Here is an 18,645-nt window from a genome sequence, read left to right as displayed (position 1 = left end):
AATAAGCAGGAGGTGATGTGATCTAAGCACCAGCACAGCTCATCAGCTGTGTTGTTGTTTTGTGCTGCATTTCCGAAATTCCTTTTTGTAATATTAGTTGATGCTGGCAAATCTACACATAAAATAACTCATTTATCTATGTGATGTGTCAAACTTCTGGAGCAAACTGTTCTGAAATTGTCACTGAAGTTCAATTTTGCTTCAGTCCTTAGACTTTGTGATACCCCTAATCTTGAGAAAGTAATTTTTGCTTCATAAGTAAGTTTTGTTTGCTTAGTTGAACAGGCAGACAAGACAAAACTTAAATCTCATGTTTAGAAGTTAGGTGTATGTGATGTATTTTCTGTACACACATATAAGCAAATACACCTGCCAGAGAACTTACATTAAAAAGATACAATGAGTTCCTGTAGTCTGGTTTTACAAAATAAAAGCCAGAGACCTCGGTTGTGAGATATTTTTCTGCATTTTAATAAATTTGCTAAACCTCATCTAAGTTTTCAGATTCAAAAGTAGCACTACTTCAGTCTAAAATAAGAAAGTATTAATTTAACTTCTCAGTAATGTGATGAACACAAAAATGCAGAAGTGCCTCTTCTATGGGAAGCTATCAGAAAGTATTGCAAATAATATTTTCACAAAAATGTTTAATTTACTTGCATGTATTTCATGGGTATGATTGGAAGTGGAATCAAAGCTACAAGGTCAGTGTTTGATTCATGTTTGAGAGCTACTTGAGCACACAGAGGATGCTTTCATGCATTGGAACATTGCCCAAAGACCAGCTGAGCCAGATGCTTGCCAGTCACAGTCTGAAACTCACTTTGCTGAGGCAGTCTGCTGTTTTATTTGCAGAGGCTGATTTTAAAGGCACACCCCAGAAGGAAGTAGTTACATAAAGTAACCATCAAGGATGGTTCTTTTTTACCAGAATATTATGGTGGCACAGCTCTGATTCTGGGCTGGTTTATAGTTGTTGCTGAATCACAGAAGTATTTCTTTTTATTAATGACAAAAAATGTAAAACCCAAAAAATTAAGAGGGACATGTTAAAATAGGGCTGTGGGATCCAGTATAGAGTCAGTCTGTCCTTAATTTTGAAAACTTCTTCAGGGGCATAGCTTGTGCTGGTAAACTCTCCAAACTGAGGTAATTCCTAACAATCTGCCTCTGGATGGCATCTGCATGCAATTACAGACCTACTAGGTATACGATTAACTGACAGTAGTATGCACATCACATAGCGGTATATTTTGCTGTAGTGGCTCTTCTGTCAGTTAACTAGCATAATTTAAAGTTTTTTTTAAATATACATCATATCTGGTTTGTGTTTAGTGTCAGAATGTTCCATTTTGAAATTTATATTTAAATGTCAAGAAGGGATGTTTCTCAGACAGATATGGAGTGAGTAAATTATGCAACATTAAATAGCTGAACCCAAGAGCTTTAATTGTGTCTAGGTTCTTTTTTTTTTTTTTTTTTTTAACCCAGTGAAGTTTCCATTCTTTTAACTTTGCTTTTTTTTTCCTTTGCTCCTCCTGTCTAGCTTTTAATAACCCACGAGCAGGGCAACTGGGCAGGTTATTACCAAACCAGAATCTACCACTTGACATAACACTGCAGAACCCAACAGGTGCAGGAACTTTCCCACCCATAAGAACGAGTAGCCCCTACTCAGTGATACCTCAGCCGGGACTGATGGGCAGGAATGAAGGGATGATAGGAAGTCAAGGAACTTTGGGCAACAGCAGTGCAGGTAAGATGATTTTCCATTTTTTTTTTTATAAATATACTCGAGTAACAGGCTCTAGCATGTGCAGCTTAACACTGGGGTTAATACCAGTGCAGATTATTACTCTCCATGAAGTCTGTTTTGTGGGATGTTATGAATTGTCATATTTATTTTGAATTTCTCTGTCTGCATATTTTTAGTCCTGCCTTTTATGCACTGCTTTTTACCTACCTATAGAGATGAGTCTTTCAAAACAAAATCATGGGCAATACTGTTGCCCTTATGATGTTGGCTTTTCCCTCAATTATTCTTTACTTAGTAGGCTTAGCTCCTTTTTGAGAACCATCAGATGTTGCAATTAACGACATGGTCACCTAATAAGGAACAAACATATAGCCTGTTTGACAAGAAAAGTCTGGTTGATGGATTTATTTCAACTAGTGCATAATCTGAGATTGTGCAAGTGTGCAACAACCACTGTAAGAGCTCTGAGTAAATAAATGGGCATTGTAAATCCTCTCAGCTGGCTATTTGGTGTCAAATTTGTGTATTTTGTTGGCATCAGTATTAAAAGAGACATGCAGCCAAAGGCTGAAATATTTTATTTAAGCAGTTTAGAGATCAACTTGCATTCTTTCAAGTGTCCTCTTACTTTCATGTTCTGTATACATGTTAGAGAATTTTATTCATCTTATGTATACAAGTTAGAGAATATTATTGTGTCCCTGCCTTGCTCTAGCACAGCACATCTTTCATCTGATAGAACATGTACACAAATGGACTGAACCTGAGGATGTAACACTAAAGCAAATTTTGTACAGCAGCTGAAACTCTTCAGAGGGTTTTTCTCAGGTTATATGTCACCAAATATTTGAACTGATAAGTAATAAGTGTTTGTGTGGCTTTTAGTATTCATTTAGGGATTTTGCATAATGCAACTGAAAAAACCAATTTGAACCACTAGTCCAACCTGAAATCAGGGTTTTATCTACTCTCTTGACTGGTATAAAATTGAAATGTATAACTGTGACTGCCATCTTTGGGCCTTGGGGATTTTTGTGTTTGGTTTTGCTTGAGGCTTTTTGGCTACTGTCATTGTAGTAGTCTATATATTCCAAGTGTAAATAAAACGTATCAGTTGTTTACAGTAGATGTGGGAGGACTTCCCCTCTAATAACGGTAATGAACTTCAGCATCTATCGGAAAGTTCCTGTGAGTAATTTCCCTGCACTGTACATTCGTCTGAGATTATCTGGGTGAGCCTTGAAGCTCTGAAAGCTCTGGGCTCCAAGTGAAAGAAGTCGCCAAAAGATGTTTGCAGAACACAAATTGATACTCAATCCTTCTAATTTGTAAGTGTGTTTAGTGTTAGCACGTTGTTACTCAAGTCCCCATTCTCACTTAGCACTAGGAAAGTAAAGCACTGACACCCATCAGCAAACGTGATTCATTTCCTGAGGAAGGAAGTTCAGGCTATCCACACACCCTCAGCACCTGTTGCAGACCACATGTGGGAGCACTTACCCCGAGCAGCATTTCAGCAATGATAAAAGAGTCTTCCTCTTGTGAGATGTATCACAGTCTCCAGTCCCTCAACTAAGCAGTGTAAGGCATCATTCTGCAGCTTTGCACATCTGGATGGGCAGTTGTGGTGGTAAAGAGTGCTTTGAGTGAAACTACTACATTGGTATTGCTGAAAATGCAGCTCCTCAGGCAGCAGTGGTATTAAGGCCGTTCTGATCATGTGCTGGTGCCTGAGTGTGTTTGGCTTTTGCACAGGAATGATTGGTGGCAATGCCCCTCGGCCTGCCATGGCCTCTGGAGACTGGGGCAGCCAGGCCCCCGCGGTGAGGGTGAGCTGCGCGCCCACGGCCGGCGCCATGAACCGGCCCGTGCAAGCAGGCATGATCCGCAACCCCACGGCCAGCATCCCCCTGAGACCCAGCAGCCAGCCTGGCCCAAGGCAGATGCTTCCATCTCAGGTCATGAATATGGGTAAGTCACACCTGGAGCTGTTCAGTTTGGCACACGCTGGATTGTTAAAGATGAAGCAGGAGAAAAAAAAGAAAGTAAGAAATCCTCCGTTCATTTAGAGATTTGATAAGAGCCATACTTCACAGTGAAATTTTCCTGTGGACCTGGGAAAGAAGGTGTCTAAAATGCTGAATTTTAACATGTTTTGAGATGGACGGTTCCTGCTACTCTGTAGCTCCACAGTTGTGTGGCCAGAGGAAGAGGACATGAAGTTGCTTTGGTTTACTAAAGACTGTGGAGTTTTTTTAGACCAAATGCTGTGGCATGATAATTGATCCTGGTCACTTTTAAAGCAAGTGCATTATAATACTGACTCTATGTACAGTCTTTTTCTTATGCTTGTCTTATTCATTTTTGCATCTATGATGTTGTATCTGCTATTTTATAATTTTGAACCACTTTCAGAATACTCATACTTTCTCAAAATTTAAAAGCAAATTTTAACAAAGGAATAATATTGCTTTTAAGTGTAATATTGCTGTAGTCTTAATGCTTTAGTTTGCTTTTACCATAACATAGGTAACTCAATTGAAAGAACTAACATGCAAGTAGCTTCTCTTCAGAAAAGTTATATGGTTGTTTTTTCTTGATTAGGGCCATCTGAATTGGAAATGAACATGGGAGGACCTCAGTATAGCCAACAGCAGGCACCTCCAAATCAAACTGCACCATGGCCAGACAGCATCTTGCCTATAGAACAGGCAACTTTTGGTAATCAGAACAGGTGAGTCTTGGTGTCACATCAGAACACAGAGAGATTTTGCAGGCCTTTAATTTACACCCCTCATGAAAAGGAAGTTCTGCATAGAACATTCACCAAATGTACATCAATTTAATTGTTGTAATATTTTGTGCTCACAAAATGTATGTGTGTTCCAGTAATATTTATAAATGCTCTCTTTACCATGTAATGCGCTGAATGAATTGAAAGCTCTGTATCACAGTGAATGCTGCCAGCACTTGAGGTATAGTTGCACCATTTTTCACCTCTGGAGCATTAACGTGGGCATGATTCTGTCTGATTTTGCTGATCTTGTCGTTAACAATTACACTTAACACTAAATGTGGAAGAGTGCCAGTAGTACTAGCCATGACTGTGTAGTCATAATATCTGTCCCTTCCTGCAGCAGGGTAGCATTTTAAGTGATGTAGGACATGGTTAATTATGTTTTGTTTGGGTTCTTTTAATTGACCTAAATTCTGTAAAAGAGGAGGAAGGAAAGATGAAGTGAAAGGAAGGCTGCCTCTTCCCTGAAGTTAGCTCCTCCTCAGGTAATCAGAACTGCAGTTTGGTCACAACTCATTAACTCATATGTAGTGTATTCATAACTTCATTCATCATCAAGACTTTTAAGTGATGGCACAACTGTTATAAGCAGCTTACACTTCTTAAAAAAGTGCCATGTCTTCTCCAAAAGGTCTGCAGCTTGTTTTAGAGAGACTGTTTGTATGTGGAATGTCTAAGGAAGGCAAAATGGACAAGCAAGTGCAAAATATTGAAATATTTTCAATTGTGTAAGTAGTAAATTGAGGGATCACTGAAGAGAAAATTAGGTGGCTACATTTGGAAAAACAATATGTTTGAAAAAAAGTTTATCTTCTGACTACATTCTCTTAATTTTCATTGGGATGCCCGATAATATTACCCATAAATACACCTGGCATTTTCTTTGTATTATTCCATGCTTTTTGAGATGTTTCCTGGTGTTTCCCTCAGTTAGCATATCCATATGCAAAATGAAGGGTTTGTATAACTGAATTATTCACTTAAAAAACTACACCTTAAAAGAAAATACAGGGTCATGTCTGGTCAGCAAGCCAGGCAGTTAATTCTTCCATTTTTTTACCTTTGCATTTGTCACAATTTCCTTACAGCTGAATAATTTCCTTATTTCCATATAGTTAATTTCCTTATAGCTGAAGATAATGGAAAAAATCCCCATTGCATTGCATCTGAAAGTACCAATATTTTGATCATTTACACCCCAACCAGAGACGATTAATTGGTTGATGCTGCCATTTCTTGCTTTATTAATCCCCAAGATGGCTATTTTTATAATCTGATGGTTGCCATGTATTAATTGAGTTAATTTAATACATTAATTTTTAATTCTTAAATTAAAAATTAAAATTTTCCTTGTGGTATATAAAAGAAATGGAGAATTGTAAGTAATTGTCATTTCTTAATATAGAGAATTTGACAAATGTCTTCGTTTTCTTTATCATGTGTGTTCAGACTCATTTGCAATTTCAGAGAGGGTTTTTTGCTAGCCTCATCAACTGTTTTTCCATATAATAGATCCCTTCTTAGAAGTTATCTTTAGAGTTTGTAAGCAATTTGAATCAAAGTAATTTTTTTCCTCTTTCTTTTTTGCTGATTTATAACTTCATCTATGAGAATTAGAAAAATTTCTTTAAGTATGAGTTTGATTAATACTTTGCAATGTTTTAAAGGTGTGTCATACATCCTTCCTATTTTTTTTTTTACTGTCTGGGATCCAGTTAAAAAGAATATATTTTTATTAGTTTTCCTGCCTGCCACACTGAGTTCATTCAGTGTGCAGCCTGATGATGCAGCTCTCCTGCTTAGCTTTGACATAGAGATTAGACTTCCATGGCAACCATATATCTCATTATGGAAACTAAATACACAAACATGTTTCTTTGTTTTTTTCTAAACAGACATGTAGAAAGGGTTCACATACAGTGCTTTTCCTCCCTTCATGGGTGACAGCTTTTGTTGTCTCTGAGTCATTATCTGGGATGGGATTCTTCCACGATGTGCATATTGTAGCTGCCCTTGCCTGCAGAATGCTCTGCTCTTTTTTATTTTCTGTTGCAGTTTTGTGGTAGCGTGCGTGAAGCAGGGCAGGTGTGTGAACTGCAGCACAAAAACATGTCATTTGGCTGCAGATAAGGTGTTATTTCAGATTTAGTTTGTTTCTCAGGAAGTTTGGTCCTTTGAGTTTTTAACAAACCTTTATTCTGCCTTTGTAACTGCAAGTGTGCTTCGCATACAAATTCAGGGGTGAGGTAAGCAGGATTTATAGAGTCATCACATGCTGCCTGACAGTACCCAAGTTCTTGCTGATGCCTTTCCAAGGCACATAACCAAGTGTATAAACTGATACCCAAGTGTGCATTTGGGGTAAGCTGATGCAGTGTTTTGCTGCAAGCAAAAAGGGGAATGTCCTTTTATCCCTTCTCCCGCATGCCCAGCTCTTCCAGATGTTCAGTTTTTGAGAGCTCAGAAATCCATGGACCCATCTGTGACCTCTCTGGCTTGTTTAGCCTGACAGAAAACCAGCTAAGGGGAGAGTCTATGGAAATGAGTACTACTTGTGGTAGTATATTTGATCTGACATGAGACATTCAAAATTACAACTAGTTTTAAAATTTTTAGTAGTTATTTATCCTTCTGTCTTCAGTGACTATATTCTATACTGACTTCTCAGTTTCTCTGTTGACCCTGTATAACGCACTCAGCACTAGGGCTACCTTTATTGGGCTTTCCTGCTTGTCAGATACACCACCCTTGTAAGGTCTTGACAGGCATTAATCATTTAGTTACTTCTTTGGGTAGCATAACTTCCACCCAAGATAACTTTCTAACCAAAATTGGCAGCAATTACAATAATTTCTGTTTCTACTTGTTAGTTCAGTTTGAGTACTAATCCTATGATATTATTTCATGTTTTCTAGCAGCTGTTTACCAACCCTGTGTTCATGTTTTCACAGGCAACCGTTTGGCAGCTCACCAGATGATCTCTTGTGTAATCATCCTTCATCAGAGTCACCAAGTGATGAGGGTGCTCTCCTGGATCAGCTTTACATGGCATTAAGGAATTTTGATGGTTTAGAAGAAATCGACAGGGCTCTAGGAATACCAGAACTAGTGAGCCAGGTATACTGGACATGGTATTTTGCATATATTAGATATTGCTCTTTTAAAATATATTGTCAAGGTGGAGTTGAAAAAGTTGAAAACACTTTTTGCAAGCTAGGATAGTGGTCCATTTAATGGCTCAGTGTCACCTGAAAACTTTCCCTCAGCCCCTGGTTTAGTCTTCCTTCCTCTCCCCTGCCACCCCCCTCACCTAGATCTCCTTCTTCTGACCTGCTTTATGCAACTAAACTGACCAAAACAAAAAAATGTTGGTCAGAGGAACAGCTGTAGGGGGACAAAAGGTAAGATCATGGCCAGCAACAGAATATAGGAAAGAGGACAATAAGAGCATGAAGACCTAGGAGCCAAGGGAGCAGGATCAAGAGTTTAGTGTGATGGGGGCAACAAGCTTTTGGATTAGCAAACCTGAGATGTATAAATTCACCCATGGTTTTTTCCTTAGTTGATTAATGTGTGTTAAGGGATGAGATTTATCTGAGGCAGCTGATTCCATTCCAAGCACTTAAACTGTAATTTTTTTTTCAAATTTCGAGCATGCTTGCTACACTTTGTTCTTTGCTTTTCCATCCATTCTTCCCCGCAGTTATTTTTGTTGACTTCCACGTACTTCTTGCCTGTCTCAGTCTAATATGGTGCAAAAAAAAAAGTGGTAAAAATGAAAGTATTTTGAGTAAAAGTTAGTTCCTGACATTTCTGGCATTAGAATTTTATTTCCAAAATCATTATATGTCTGTACAATGACTTAATATTCTCAGAGGAACCTGCAATCCCCATTTCATTTCCCAGCACTCATCAGCACCCTGAGCATAGCTGTGAACTAGCTCTGCATTTTAGATATGAAATAGGGCCAATGAAATTCTGCTTTGAACATGAGAAAGCTATCTCCAAGCCTATTTGGTACAACACAGAAGTCAGTGAGGTGTAGAGCTGGAGATAGAATTTATTGATGAACTTCAATTTTGCACTATGAAACTTTCATGCCATATTATATAGGTTTTGGAATGCCACCACCAAAAAATATTAATAATGGTTTATTTCAAACTAAGCAGTAAATATGTTTCTATTTAATTAATAATTCAGTGGAAACAGTTAAAGGATCTTGCAGATAAGAGGACTGCTTCATTTTAAAACATGTTTTTTAAAATAGTCTTCGAACATTTTACAGCAGCTTGAAGACTTTCTTTCATGAGGGCACTGAAATTTAGATTAACTTCATTTTCAAGGTCAGTGTGGAATAAGCTATAAAATTATTCTGGCTAGAGCAAATATTAGGGGAGTATCTAGAATTGAATTCAGAATTGTGTTAGTTTATTTATGCTAATGGATAATCAGTTAGTGCAAAAGTGCCCTGAAAGAATTAGGCACTCTGTTCACATTAGCTTCTGTAATAGTTTCAGGCATCTTTATTTGAAGTCATTATTTTGTTAAAAGATACTGATAAAAATCTACTTATTCATTTGTAATACCTTTGAATTTATTTCAGATTCAATGGCAAAAATATGGTAGCATCACTTCATCTACAGATTTTGATCTAGCATTTGTCGTTTCAGGTTTTTATTCATTAAAAGAGTAATGCAATGTCTGTGTAAAGAACACAAGAAAGATTACGGGGTTTTATAAAGAAAAAAACAGCATAACAAAGGAAAAGAGAGAGGAGGAATTTGTGTCCATGAATATATTTTGATAGTCAAATACGCAATTCTGCTTATTTTTAAGTTTTATATTGAGCTAAAGAAAGCTAACGTAATTTTCTGTTTCAAAACATTCCCATCCTAGAAGGTTGTTTTTGCAGGCTGTCCGTATTAGTCCCATATAATCCTCTGGAAAGCCGTGTCCCACCAACTGTTCCTGTTGTTGGTGTGTTTCTGCAGAGCCAAGCTGTCGACCCCGAGACGTTCCCGAGCCAGGAGTCCAGCATGCTGCTGGAGCAGAAGGCTCCGGTGTTCTCGCAGCAGTACGCGGCGCAGGCGCAGATGGCGCAGGGCAGCTACGCGCCCGTGCAGGAGCCCGGCTTCCACGGCATGGGGCAGCGCCCGGGATACACCGCCCTGCGCATGCAGCCCCGGCCCGGCCTGCGCCCCGCCGGCATCGTGCAGAACCAGCCCAACCAGCTGCGCCTCCAGCTGCAGCACCGGCTCCAGGCGCAGCAGGTACGGCCCCGTCCGTGCCCTGCTCTCGCTCCTGGGCGGCACGCGCGGTCAGCTTGCTCCAAAGAGAGCGGGTCTTGCTTCATTCCACTTCTAAGCTAAAATCTAACAGGAGCCACAATGAGTTTTGACAAGATAGTGCCTTGCTCATTCTCCTTTTTGACCTTCTTTTTTGGCACCTTCACATTGTTCTTTGTACAATACAAGAATCTTTTATTTAAGTCTACTATTTAAGTCTAGTATTTAAATCTAGTAAGTCTACTATTTAAGTCTAGTATTTAGGTCTAGGTCTCACTAAGTCTTTGAGCAAGGTTACATTGGTGCTTTTTGTTATATACGTCTTTTTCTGTTTGCTGTATCTTGACTCTTCTGCCAATGTAACTGCTTTTATTCTGCCTGTTGCCTACATCCTTTTTTTCCCCTTGGCCTGCTTTTGAGAATTAAGTTCTTGTTTCTTGTTTTGTTTTTAAATACATAGGTTTGTAGTACTGTCAGTGAGATATCAATGCTTATAGTATTTAAGGAGGGAAGATCATTTCTGCCTTCAGTTATCAGGATAAGGTCTAATTTGGAGTAAACCTCAACAGTCCAGTCCCAAAGTGAAAAAGAACAGGAACTATGAAGGGAGCATGTTTGGTATAAACAGCATGGTGCCCGTGTTGTTATTTTTATGCTGTATTATCTCTTTAAGAAGCAGCATTCTGTGAATGGGAGTAGGATTTGAGGAGCAAAATTAGTCACTGCTTGGATATGTAGAATTAGGTCTGCAGACCAGCTCATCAGGGAAGTATATCTGTATGACTTTGTATGTAACACTTCTTGTTTTCCCTTTCCTTCTAAAAACTTTTGGGTTTTGGTGTTGGGGTGGTTTGGTTTTTTTTTCTCTTTAGAATCGGCAGCCACTGATAAATCAGATCAGCAGTGTCTCCAATATGAATCTGTCTTTGAGAACTGGAGTGCCAACACAGGTGAGAAAAATAACACCTTTTAAAAAAGAAAGTCACTTCCTTATTTGCTTTCTTGCCCCAATATAATGCAATAGTAATGCTATGTGGCAAGTACAATTTCAATACAAATATTGCAGTCTGTGTGATGGGGAGTATTTTGCTGTTTCATTTCTGAGAGTCATTCCCATTTTTACATGGGATGGATGGCTGTTTAAAAAAGATTTGATATAACTGCATTTTTAACCATGCTTCTCATTTTCTAAAGATATGTGTTTTTAATGAGCTGCTCCATTTGCACATACAAATCACTGCAGCCTTAAACACTGGTATTATTTCAGTTACTGACTCTTGCAGTGTTGGAAGTCTTTCCCAGCAGAAGCATTAGCAGGTTTTTTTCTCCCCTGCTTTGTATTTCTGTTAGTTGTGTGATGAGGGGGCTAAAAAGCTGGAATCTTTGAGATTGCTCTAGTGGAGATGCCTCTGCTGGCTGGGTTGCCTTGGAAGGGTTGTTGATGGACGGGTGGTGGTTTTCCCCAGGGCCCCATCAATGCACAGATGCTGGCGCAGAGGCAGCGGGAGATTCTGAGCCAGCACCTGCGGCAGCGGCAGATGCAGCAGCAGCAGCAGCAGGTGCAGCAGCGCACGCTGATGATGCGAGGCCAAGGCTTGAGCATGACCCCCAGCATGGTGGCCACCGGCGGCATCCCAGCAACCATGAGCAACCCGCGCATCCCGCAGGCAAACGCACAGCAGTTCCCATTTCCTCCAAACTACGGTACTGGTTCCGCTCCCCCTCCGTGCATTTTGTCCCCCTCCCAGTGCTGCGTCTGAGCCCCTGATCCACAGGCTCTTGTCTGGCTCCCTGAGAACAGTGGAAAACATGGCAGTTTGGACCCCCTGGAGGTTCCGCTTTCCTAGCTCTAGTACCAGTTACTGTCCAAGCACTGCTCTTCCTTTGAGCAGCAGCAGAAGTGCAGTGTGTGTGTTTGTTTATATATAGATGTATGCAGATAAACATGTGTACATGCACACAAACACGTGTATGTATTTGCTTGATGGACACTGAGTGAACTAAACAAAAACCTCTTCAATTTAAGTTATATAAATCAGTTTTAGATAAGGCATTCCATTAGTTTAGATACCATTTAGTTTAGATAAGGGATTCCATTTCCTACCCCTAACCCAATGTATAATATAATTAATACTGTTTCCTTTCTTTATTTTACAAAGCCACAAGCCACTTTTTTCTGGGCAGTTACCTTAATACACTTATTGTTATACAGTTTCTTTATTTCTATCTACTGTATAAGTTATGTTATGTTAAATAATATGTTATGTGAAAGTTCTGCTGATACAACAAATTATGTCCATCCAACTCAATAAATTTGGTATCTACTCTTACCAGATGATAAAAGTAAGACTGGTTAAAGACACATTTGCAGGTATGAGCTCTTGGTTTGTTTTAACTCTGAATGTACAGTGGGTAAATTTCTCATTTTCTTCTTCAGGTATTAGTCAGCAGCCCGATCCAGGCTTCACAGGGGCCACCACTCCTCAGAGTCCACTGATGTCACCAAGGCTGGCTCACACTCAAAGCCCCATGATTCAGCAGTCTCAGGCTAATCCTGCCTATCAGTCCTCTACGGAGATGAATGGGTGGGCACAAGGGAATATGGGTGGTAACAGGTAAATCCAGAAGAAGAGCAAAATGAGCACACAGAGTAATGGGGTCATTTATGGTCTACACTTATCTATGGGCTCGTTTTATGTAACTGTTTGTGTGTTTGTTTGTTGCTAAGTATCTATCCTAAATGAGATTTCTTTTCAATTTGGCTTGACGAATTGGTTTAAATTCTGTCTTCATACAAGGCAAAGTGAGTGCATAGCTAAAAGATCTGCATCCACACAATGCATTGCTTTGTCTGTTAAAACTGATCACTGTGTGCCCTTAAAAGCACCTGTGTTGCACAGTGAGCTCTAGCCCCTAACGTTTGTGTGGGTGCATTTCTTCTGCACATGATTTTCATCCCACACTGCTTTCTTCATGGCTGGATCAGCTAAACCAGAGCCAATGCATTCTGCTGCTCTGGAATTGCAGTGAGTGGATTATCACCTCCCACTTTAAATGCTGGAGTGTAACCAGGTTCAGCCCATTAGTCCTTGCACATGCTGGGGGTCAGCATATAGCTGTCATTCCCTGACAGCATTGTAGCAATACCTCACGCATACAGTCACCTTTTCAGCTGAGGCCCCTGCCCCAGAGGGTGTAGCTCTAATAATCAGTCTGTCCAAATCAAATGGGTTGGATGTTGAACACTATTAGTAGGCAGCAATGAGCTTCCAGATGGCAGTGATCTGAGCTTTTCCTTGGAAAATGGGAGGAGCTGTCAGGTACAGCCTTTATCAGTTGACACTGGGGTGCACACTGCTGTCTCTAGCATTGTGCTTTTGTCATCCTGAAGTTCTCAGGCTTACTGTCCTGGCACAGCAACAAATCTTTTTTCCTGCTAGCTGACAAAGATTTAAGAAACCCAAAACACCAGTATTTTATTGATGAGGCTAATCCATATAAAGTTCCCCCTAAAGCAGCTGATTTATCCTCATCCTTGTCCATGCCTCATCCTCTTGGTCTTCCTGAAGCATCTGCAGGAGGCATAGCTACCACTGTCATGGCTTCTGCCAAAAATGGCAGCAGGGGCAGCTCCCTAAGTCCACTGGTTGACTTTGCTAAACTGCAGCTCTACAGCAGAGACATGTCAAATGAGCTTACACAAGCCACTGAGTATTCACAATGATCTGTAGTGTACTGTTTCAGCCATCCAGATAACAACTTAAAAATTGGGTGAGGTGGCCTGAAAAGACATGGAATTGGAAGGAAGAGAATGGTGGGATTTTCTGGGTTTGGTCCTGTGCCCAGAATACCATTGCACTGCACCAGGTCTCAGAGTGCACAGCAATAGCCTAACTGAGTACCCAAGTGCAAGATTGAGTGTTAACCCTGAAAGATTTCCTCAGCTGTGGGAGCATTGCTTCAAGGGAAGGGAAAGTCAGCCACTGAGACAGTGATACTGTCAGATACTGAGACACAGCAGCCCTTCCAGTATTTCAGTCTAATGCACATCCTCTAAACAGACACATTGTCAGTAATAATTGTTTCATTGGCTGTTTAATTATGCTCAAAGACTAGAGAAGACTGATGTGTAAACAGTGAAGTGCATTTTAGGAAATGTGAAGAAGTCTCTCATTGGGCTTTCAGTGGGAAGGAAGATACTGTCCAGAAAGATTTGGACTGAATAAAATCTAGGATGAGGTTTCCCACAGTTACTCCCCTGTAAGTTGTACAGAAATGTCCTTAAAGAAACATAGATACCTTAGACTTCATGTTGTTTCTTACAGTGCCACATTTTCAAAACCTGATGCAAAGACCTAGTAGATAAATTCCTGCACAATTGCATGTCTATATTTGTGAGCCCGCTTCCCATAATTGTATGTGCAAATCTGGTACTCGTATATGCAAATAGCCTATTTTACAAAAAGAAAGTTTATTATCCTGTCTTCAATTTTAGCTCAACAGTCCTGCACTGTGCTAACACTGGAGGTTAAAGGTGTTTTCCTCTCCCTCCAAACATTACTTTAAAATACATCCAAAGCTCCTTTAGACTGCTGGTTGGCTGTTCTTGCACATGCATAACAGATTTGTACTCTGCCATAGTTTCACATGCAAAGGCATGCATTTTTGTACACAGACATGGGACCTTAAATTTTGAAAATCTACTCCTTAGACATCGATGCAGCTGAAAACTAGTTTCTCCTTTGAAGTTGGAATAAATGACAGAATATACAAATTCTAGCTTAAGATATATTTTTAAAAGTTTCTTAGTGGCTTCAGCATTCTAAGTCTGACACATTGCTTTTTCCATTCCTTGCTGTAGCATGTTTTCACAACAGTCCCCACCACATTTTGGGCAGCAAGCAAGCACCAGCATGTACAACAATAACATGAACATCAGTGTATCCATGGCAACCAACACAAGTGGTATGAACAACATGAACCAGATGACAGGGCAGATCAGCATGACCTCAGCGACCTCTGTGCCTACATCAGGGTTGTCCTCCATGGGTCCTGAGCAGGTGAGAATCTAAGGATGTGAGATGACAAGCTAGAGGATTTGCTTTTACTTCCAGTGGTTTTTCAGGTCCACTGCATTATGTTTCTCTTACTAGCTGTCTTGAAAAATGATGATAAAAGGGCTTTGGTTTTAGTTCTGCACTCGAATAGCCAAGGTGACCAGTGAGGTAGAGAGCACTGTAGCTAGCTCCTGGACTTCATGGGAAGCACATGCTGATGGTAGCTCCTGTTCTCAGTAGGTAAGTGTCTCTAGCACAGTTGCAGTTGCTGATTTTCCCAGCAGTGAAGGCTGGAAGTGGATGGCAGGCAGCTCCTACCTAGAGAGAAGAGTGAAAGCTGCTTGTATGGGCAGGGTTTGGAAGATGCTTCAACTGCCACAGTATTTGTAGTCCCAAACAATAAATATTCAATCAGCTTTCAGAGCTGTCCGTGTGGCAACTTTACAAGCACTAAATGCACATTTTATGTAATGTGGTGCATATAAAATAGGTTGCTGAATCAATAGGTAAGTAACCTGTTCTTTTCTGCTGAGAGAATGTTTACACACTCGTTCTTATTTGATACTGCTACTTAGGATATCTGAAATAAGAAAAAATAACATTTCTGTTTGTCAACCTGCAATTAAACTCTCTCAGTACATTATTAAGTGTTTGATAATCAAATCCTGTTAATTAACAGGCTCATATATTTGTTTCAAAGCTGACCTTCAGCTTGTTCAAAAATACAGGCTTGAAATTATGGACTTTTCTTAGAAATATTGGCAGGAAGGTATCTCTTGTGTCTTCAGGTAACATCTCCTGTTATAGACATCTCTTGCTATAACTTTTTTCTGATACCATAATGTTCCAGTTTAAAGCTGGTTATGTTGATGCCTTGTTAATGTATGACTTTTTTCCAGCCTAAATTTGATAACGGAGTATTTACTTTTCCAATGTTGTCATTTACCTTAAATAGCTCTTTTCTTCTCCTGTATCTTAGTAAGATTCTATCAACATGATTTTTTTTGCTGTAAGGTTGGGTAGATTTTTTTTTTGTTTAGTTTTGGGTTTTGTGGGATTTTTCTTGTAAGCCAAACAAGCCATGGTTTTTCAGTCTCTTAGGCTTTAAACTCCCTTTGCTTTCCTGCAGCTGTTCTAGTTTGAGTCAGTATTTCCTAAGCACCAGAGCCACGTGCATGACACTAGTTCTTCCCCATTTCTCTTGGAATACTCTGACAGATATAGCTACAGATCACATTTGTCTTTTACAGCTGCTACATACAGGAGACCCAAAGTAATTTTGATACTCGCAAATCTGTCACCTTCTCTGATATTCCCAGTTGCTAAGCCAAATTATAGCAGACTTTGTTTATTATTAGTTACCAAGTAATAGAGTTGCACTCATTTACTGTAGTAAAACAGTAGTAAAACCAAAAAAGAAAAGAAAGGTGATTTAAAGGTTATGACCCAATCTGATTTCTCAGCATACCTGTGCTGCACAATTTTTCTTAGGAACCTGAATTTACAAACTGCATTGTAGAAAGAGATCTGGTTTTATTTCAAAGATTTCCATGCAGGCTACTGTTGCCCCTGGCACAGCTGTCACACTGCTTTTCCTTCCTGTTAGACTACAAGATCTTGTTTCAAGATAGCATTTATCTAACTTCCAGTAAGCTAAATAGGCTGAGGTTCTTTATCCATCTCAACATTTGGGTTTCAGCCCATCAGTCCCTTTTTTGGATCTACTTTAAACTGTGTTGTTGTAACCTCCTCCTAGAAACATGAATGGAGCAACCAGAGACAGTTGATTTAACAGTGAGTGCACCAAAGCTGTGTAGAGTCAAGTTCTGCTTGTAATTTCTCTTCCAGTATATGGGTTGCCTTGGTTCTTTTGGTGACAGTGTCACACTGAAACCCTTATGATGGTCCCCCAAATTCTCCTCAGCACATTCTGCAGAGATGAATCCTGCATTCTTTGTTCCCAGGGGTATTGCCTCCCTCCTGTCTCCATCAAATTGCATTTCTTAGTGTCCTTTAAAGCAAAGTGCTGTGGCTCATTCTGTAACAGTGGCCTGTTTTCCTCCTGATTTACCATCCCAGCATTGTGTCATCTGCAAGCAAATGTTTTATGCTTGGTCTAGGTCAGAGGTTGCCAGCTGACAGCTGAGGGGACATTTCTGGGCCACAAGACAGTACTTTTTCGTCCTCTGGAATGTGCTCTACTGCTTTGCATTTTCTTTCTTGAGAAACACAAGTAACTAAAAATGTACACTTGAATACTAAAATTGACACCTTTTTTTCCTGTTTTCAGGGCATATTGTTTTACTTAAGTGACATCTTTATTTAGCAATTGACCTAGACTGTGCTGAACTTTTTCTTGTAACTGGTGGTTTTCAAAATGACTGTATTTTCTGTAATTCTGCTGACTGTTGCCATTTCATTCATTCTTTGGGGTTTTCTTATACTGTCACCTACATTTCTGTTTACTTATTCAGTGTCACTTTTTGTTCCACAATACATAATCTGAACTCCACATGCTTGTCTCTTTCTAACCACAGTGAGACTAACAGTGATTCCCTGTTACTCTCTGCAAATGTGTTCTAGCTTTTGAAAAAAACTCAACATTATTACTATTGGATGGTTTTGGAAGTAAGATCTTATTACCTAATAATAAACAGCTGTGCCTGGACAGACTTACCGGGTGAGAAGCAGGTGTATTACCCCTGGTACCAAACAGATTTTGTTGTCTCTCTCTCCTCCTTTGTTGTGGCACTATGCTGTATCAGACAGAAGCATTCAGGGCTCAGAAATACAAAGTTTGGTATCTATCTGATCATACTTCTGTTATCTCCAGCTTCTCTGGTCTACCACCTGGGCTCCCAGGATCACCAAGCAAAAAGATTGTGGCCAAAATGGGCTTGGTAATTATTATATACTTAAAAGGCTCTTTTATATATTTGAGGAATGAGATCTTGTCTCATTATTATCTTCTCTCTTAATAATTACATGAAATCTCTTCAGGATGCTCTTACTAGTGTTTCTTTTAGGAGGCTGCTACCAGGAATGCTGAAATGCTGGCTGCCAGGTCTGCAGGTTCCCCCTGTCCAAAATAGCTTCCCCATGCATCAAGAAAGTAAACCTTCCTGGTGTTTCACCATTCAGAGATCTTACTGTGCTCTTGTCCTCATCTTCTTGTTGGCACAGTGGACTACTGCCATGGTTTTGCCTGTTACTTATTTTGCATCATGGATCTGTGCTGTTTACTGAGCTATCAAAGAAGCAGTTTGAAACCTGTGCAAGAAAAGAGGCTTTTCACTGTGTGATGCAAACCCCTATTTAGAAGTCCAGTCAGAGTAGTTGTGTATTAATCTGCACAGGGTAGTACTCCCCAGGCCAAAATTATTATGGCATTTAAGAAGAGTTATCTTGAAATGGTATTTTGATTTTGTTCAGCATACCAGATTAAAGGAGCTCTAGAGTGGTAGGAAACTTTACTTGTTATACACCTATATATAACTTTGTTTTTTGGAAGACTATTAATTTTGCTTAATTGCAAAGTAATTGTAAAACATATTTCCTCTTTTTTAGTCAGACTTCATATATGATAATACCACTTTATGTTTCTTCATAAAATTATAAAAACCTTTCCATTTCTTTGTCCTTCTCCATACTTCTCTAATTGAATTTTTTTGCAGTCAGAAAAGTTAATGTCAGGTGTTTTAAGGTCTTCTGAAGCAAAGGTATTCATACAACAAAATAGTAGGGAGGGTT

The 18,645-nt window shown here is 39.6% G+C and overlaps 1 protein-coding gene across 5 annotated transcripts in view; it reads left to right on the top strand.

Moving 5' to 3' along the window:
• NCOA2 (nuclear receptor coactivator 2) overlaps positions 1 to 18,645 on the top strand; it is a 188,601-nt gene that overhangs the window by 161,340 nt on the left and 8,616 nt on the right. For all 5 annotated transcript variants that reach the window (XM_071420868.1, XM_071420884.1, XM_071420858.1 and 2 more), the window contains 9 exons: positions 1,547 to 1,756; positions 3,512 to 3,727; positions 4,361 to 4,490; positions 7,505 to 7,670; positions 9,545 to 9,823; positions 10,711 to 10,788; positions 11,305 to 11,542; positions 12,276 to 12,453; positions 14,700 to 14,898. In XM_071420868.1, the coding sequence (XP_071276969.1) occupies positions 1,547 to 1,756; positions 3,512 to 3,727; positions 4,361 to 4,490; positions 7,505 to 7,670; positions 9,545 to 9,823; positions 10,711 to 10,788; positions 11,305 to 11,542; positions 12,276 to 12,453; positions 14,700 to 14,898 (1,694 nt within the window). The remainder of the gene's footprint in view (positions 1 to 1,546; positions 1,757 to 3,511; positions 3,728 to 4,360; positions 4,491 to 7,504; positions 7,671 to 9,544; positions 9,824 to 10,710; positions 10,789 to 11,304; positions 11,543 to 12,275; positions 12,454 to 14,699; positions 14,899 to 18,645) is intronic.

Source organism: Agelaius tricolor, unplaced genomic scaffold, assembly GCF_023055355.1.
Source record: "Agelaius tricolor isolate 1412-34295 unplaced genomic scaffold, bAgeTri1.0.p SCAF_2, whole genome shotgun sequence".
NCBI classification, from domain to species: domain Eukaryota; kingdom Metazoa; phylum Chordata; class Aves; order Passeriformes; family Icteridae; genus Agelaius; species Agelaius tricolor.
The sequence above is the reverse complement of the archived record's forward strand: the minus strand, read 5'-3'. Positions and strand labels throughout refer to the sequence as shown.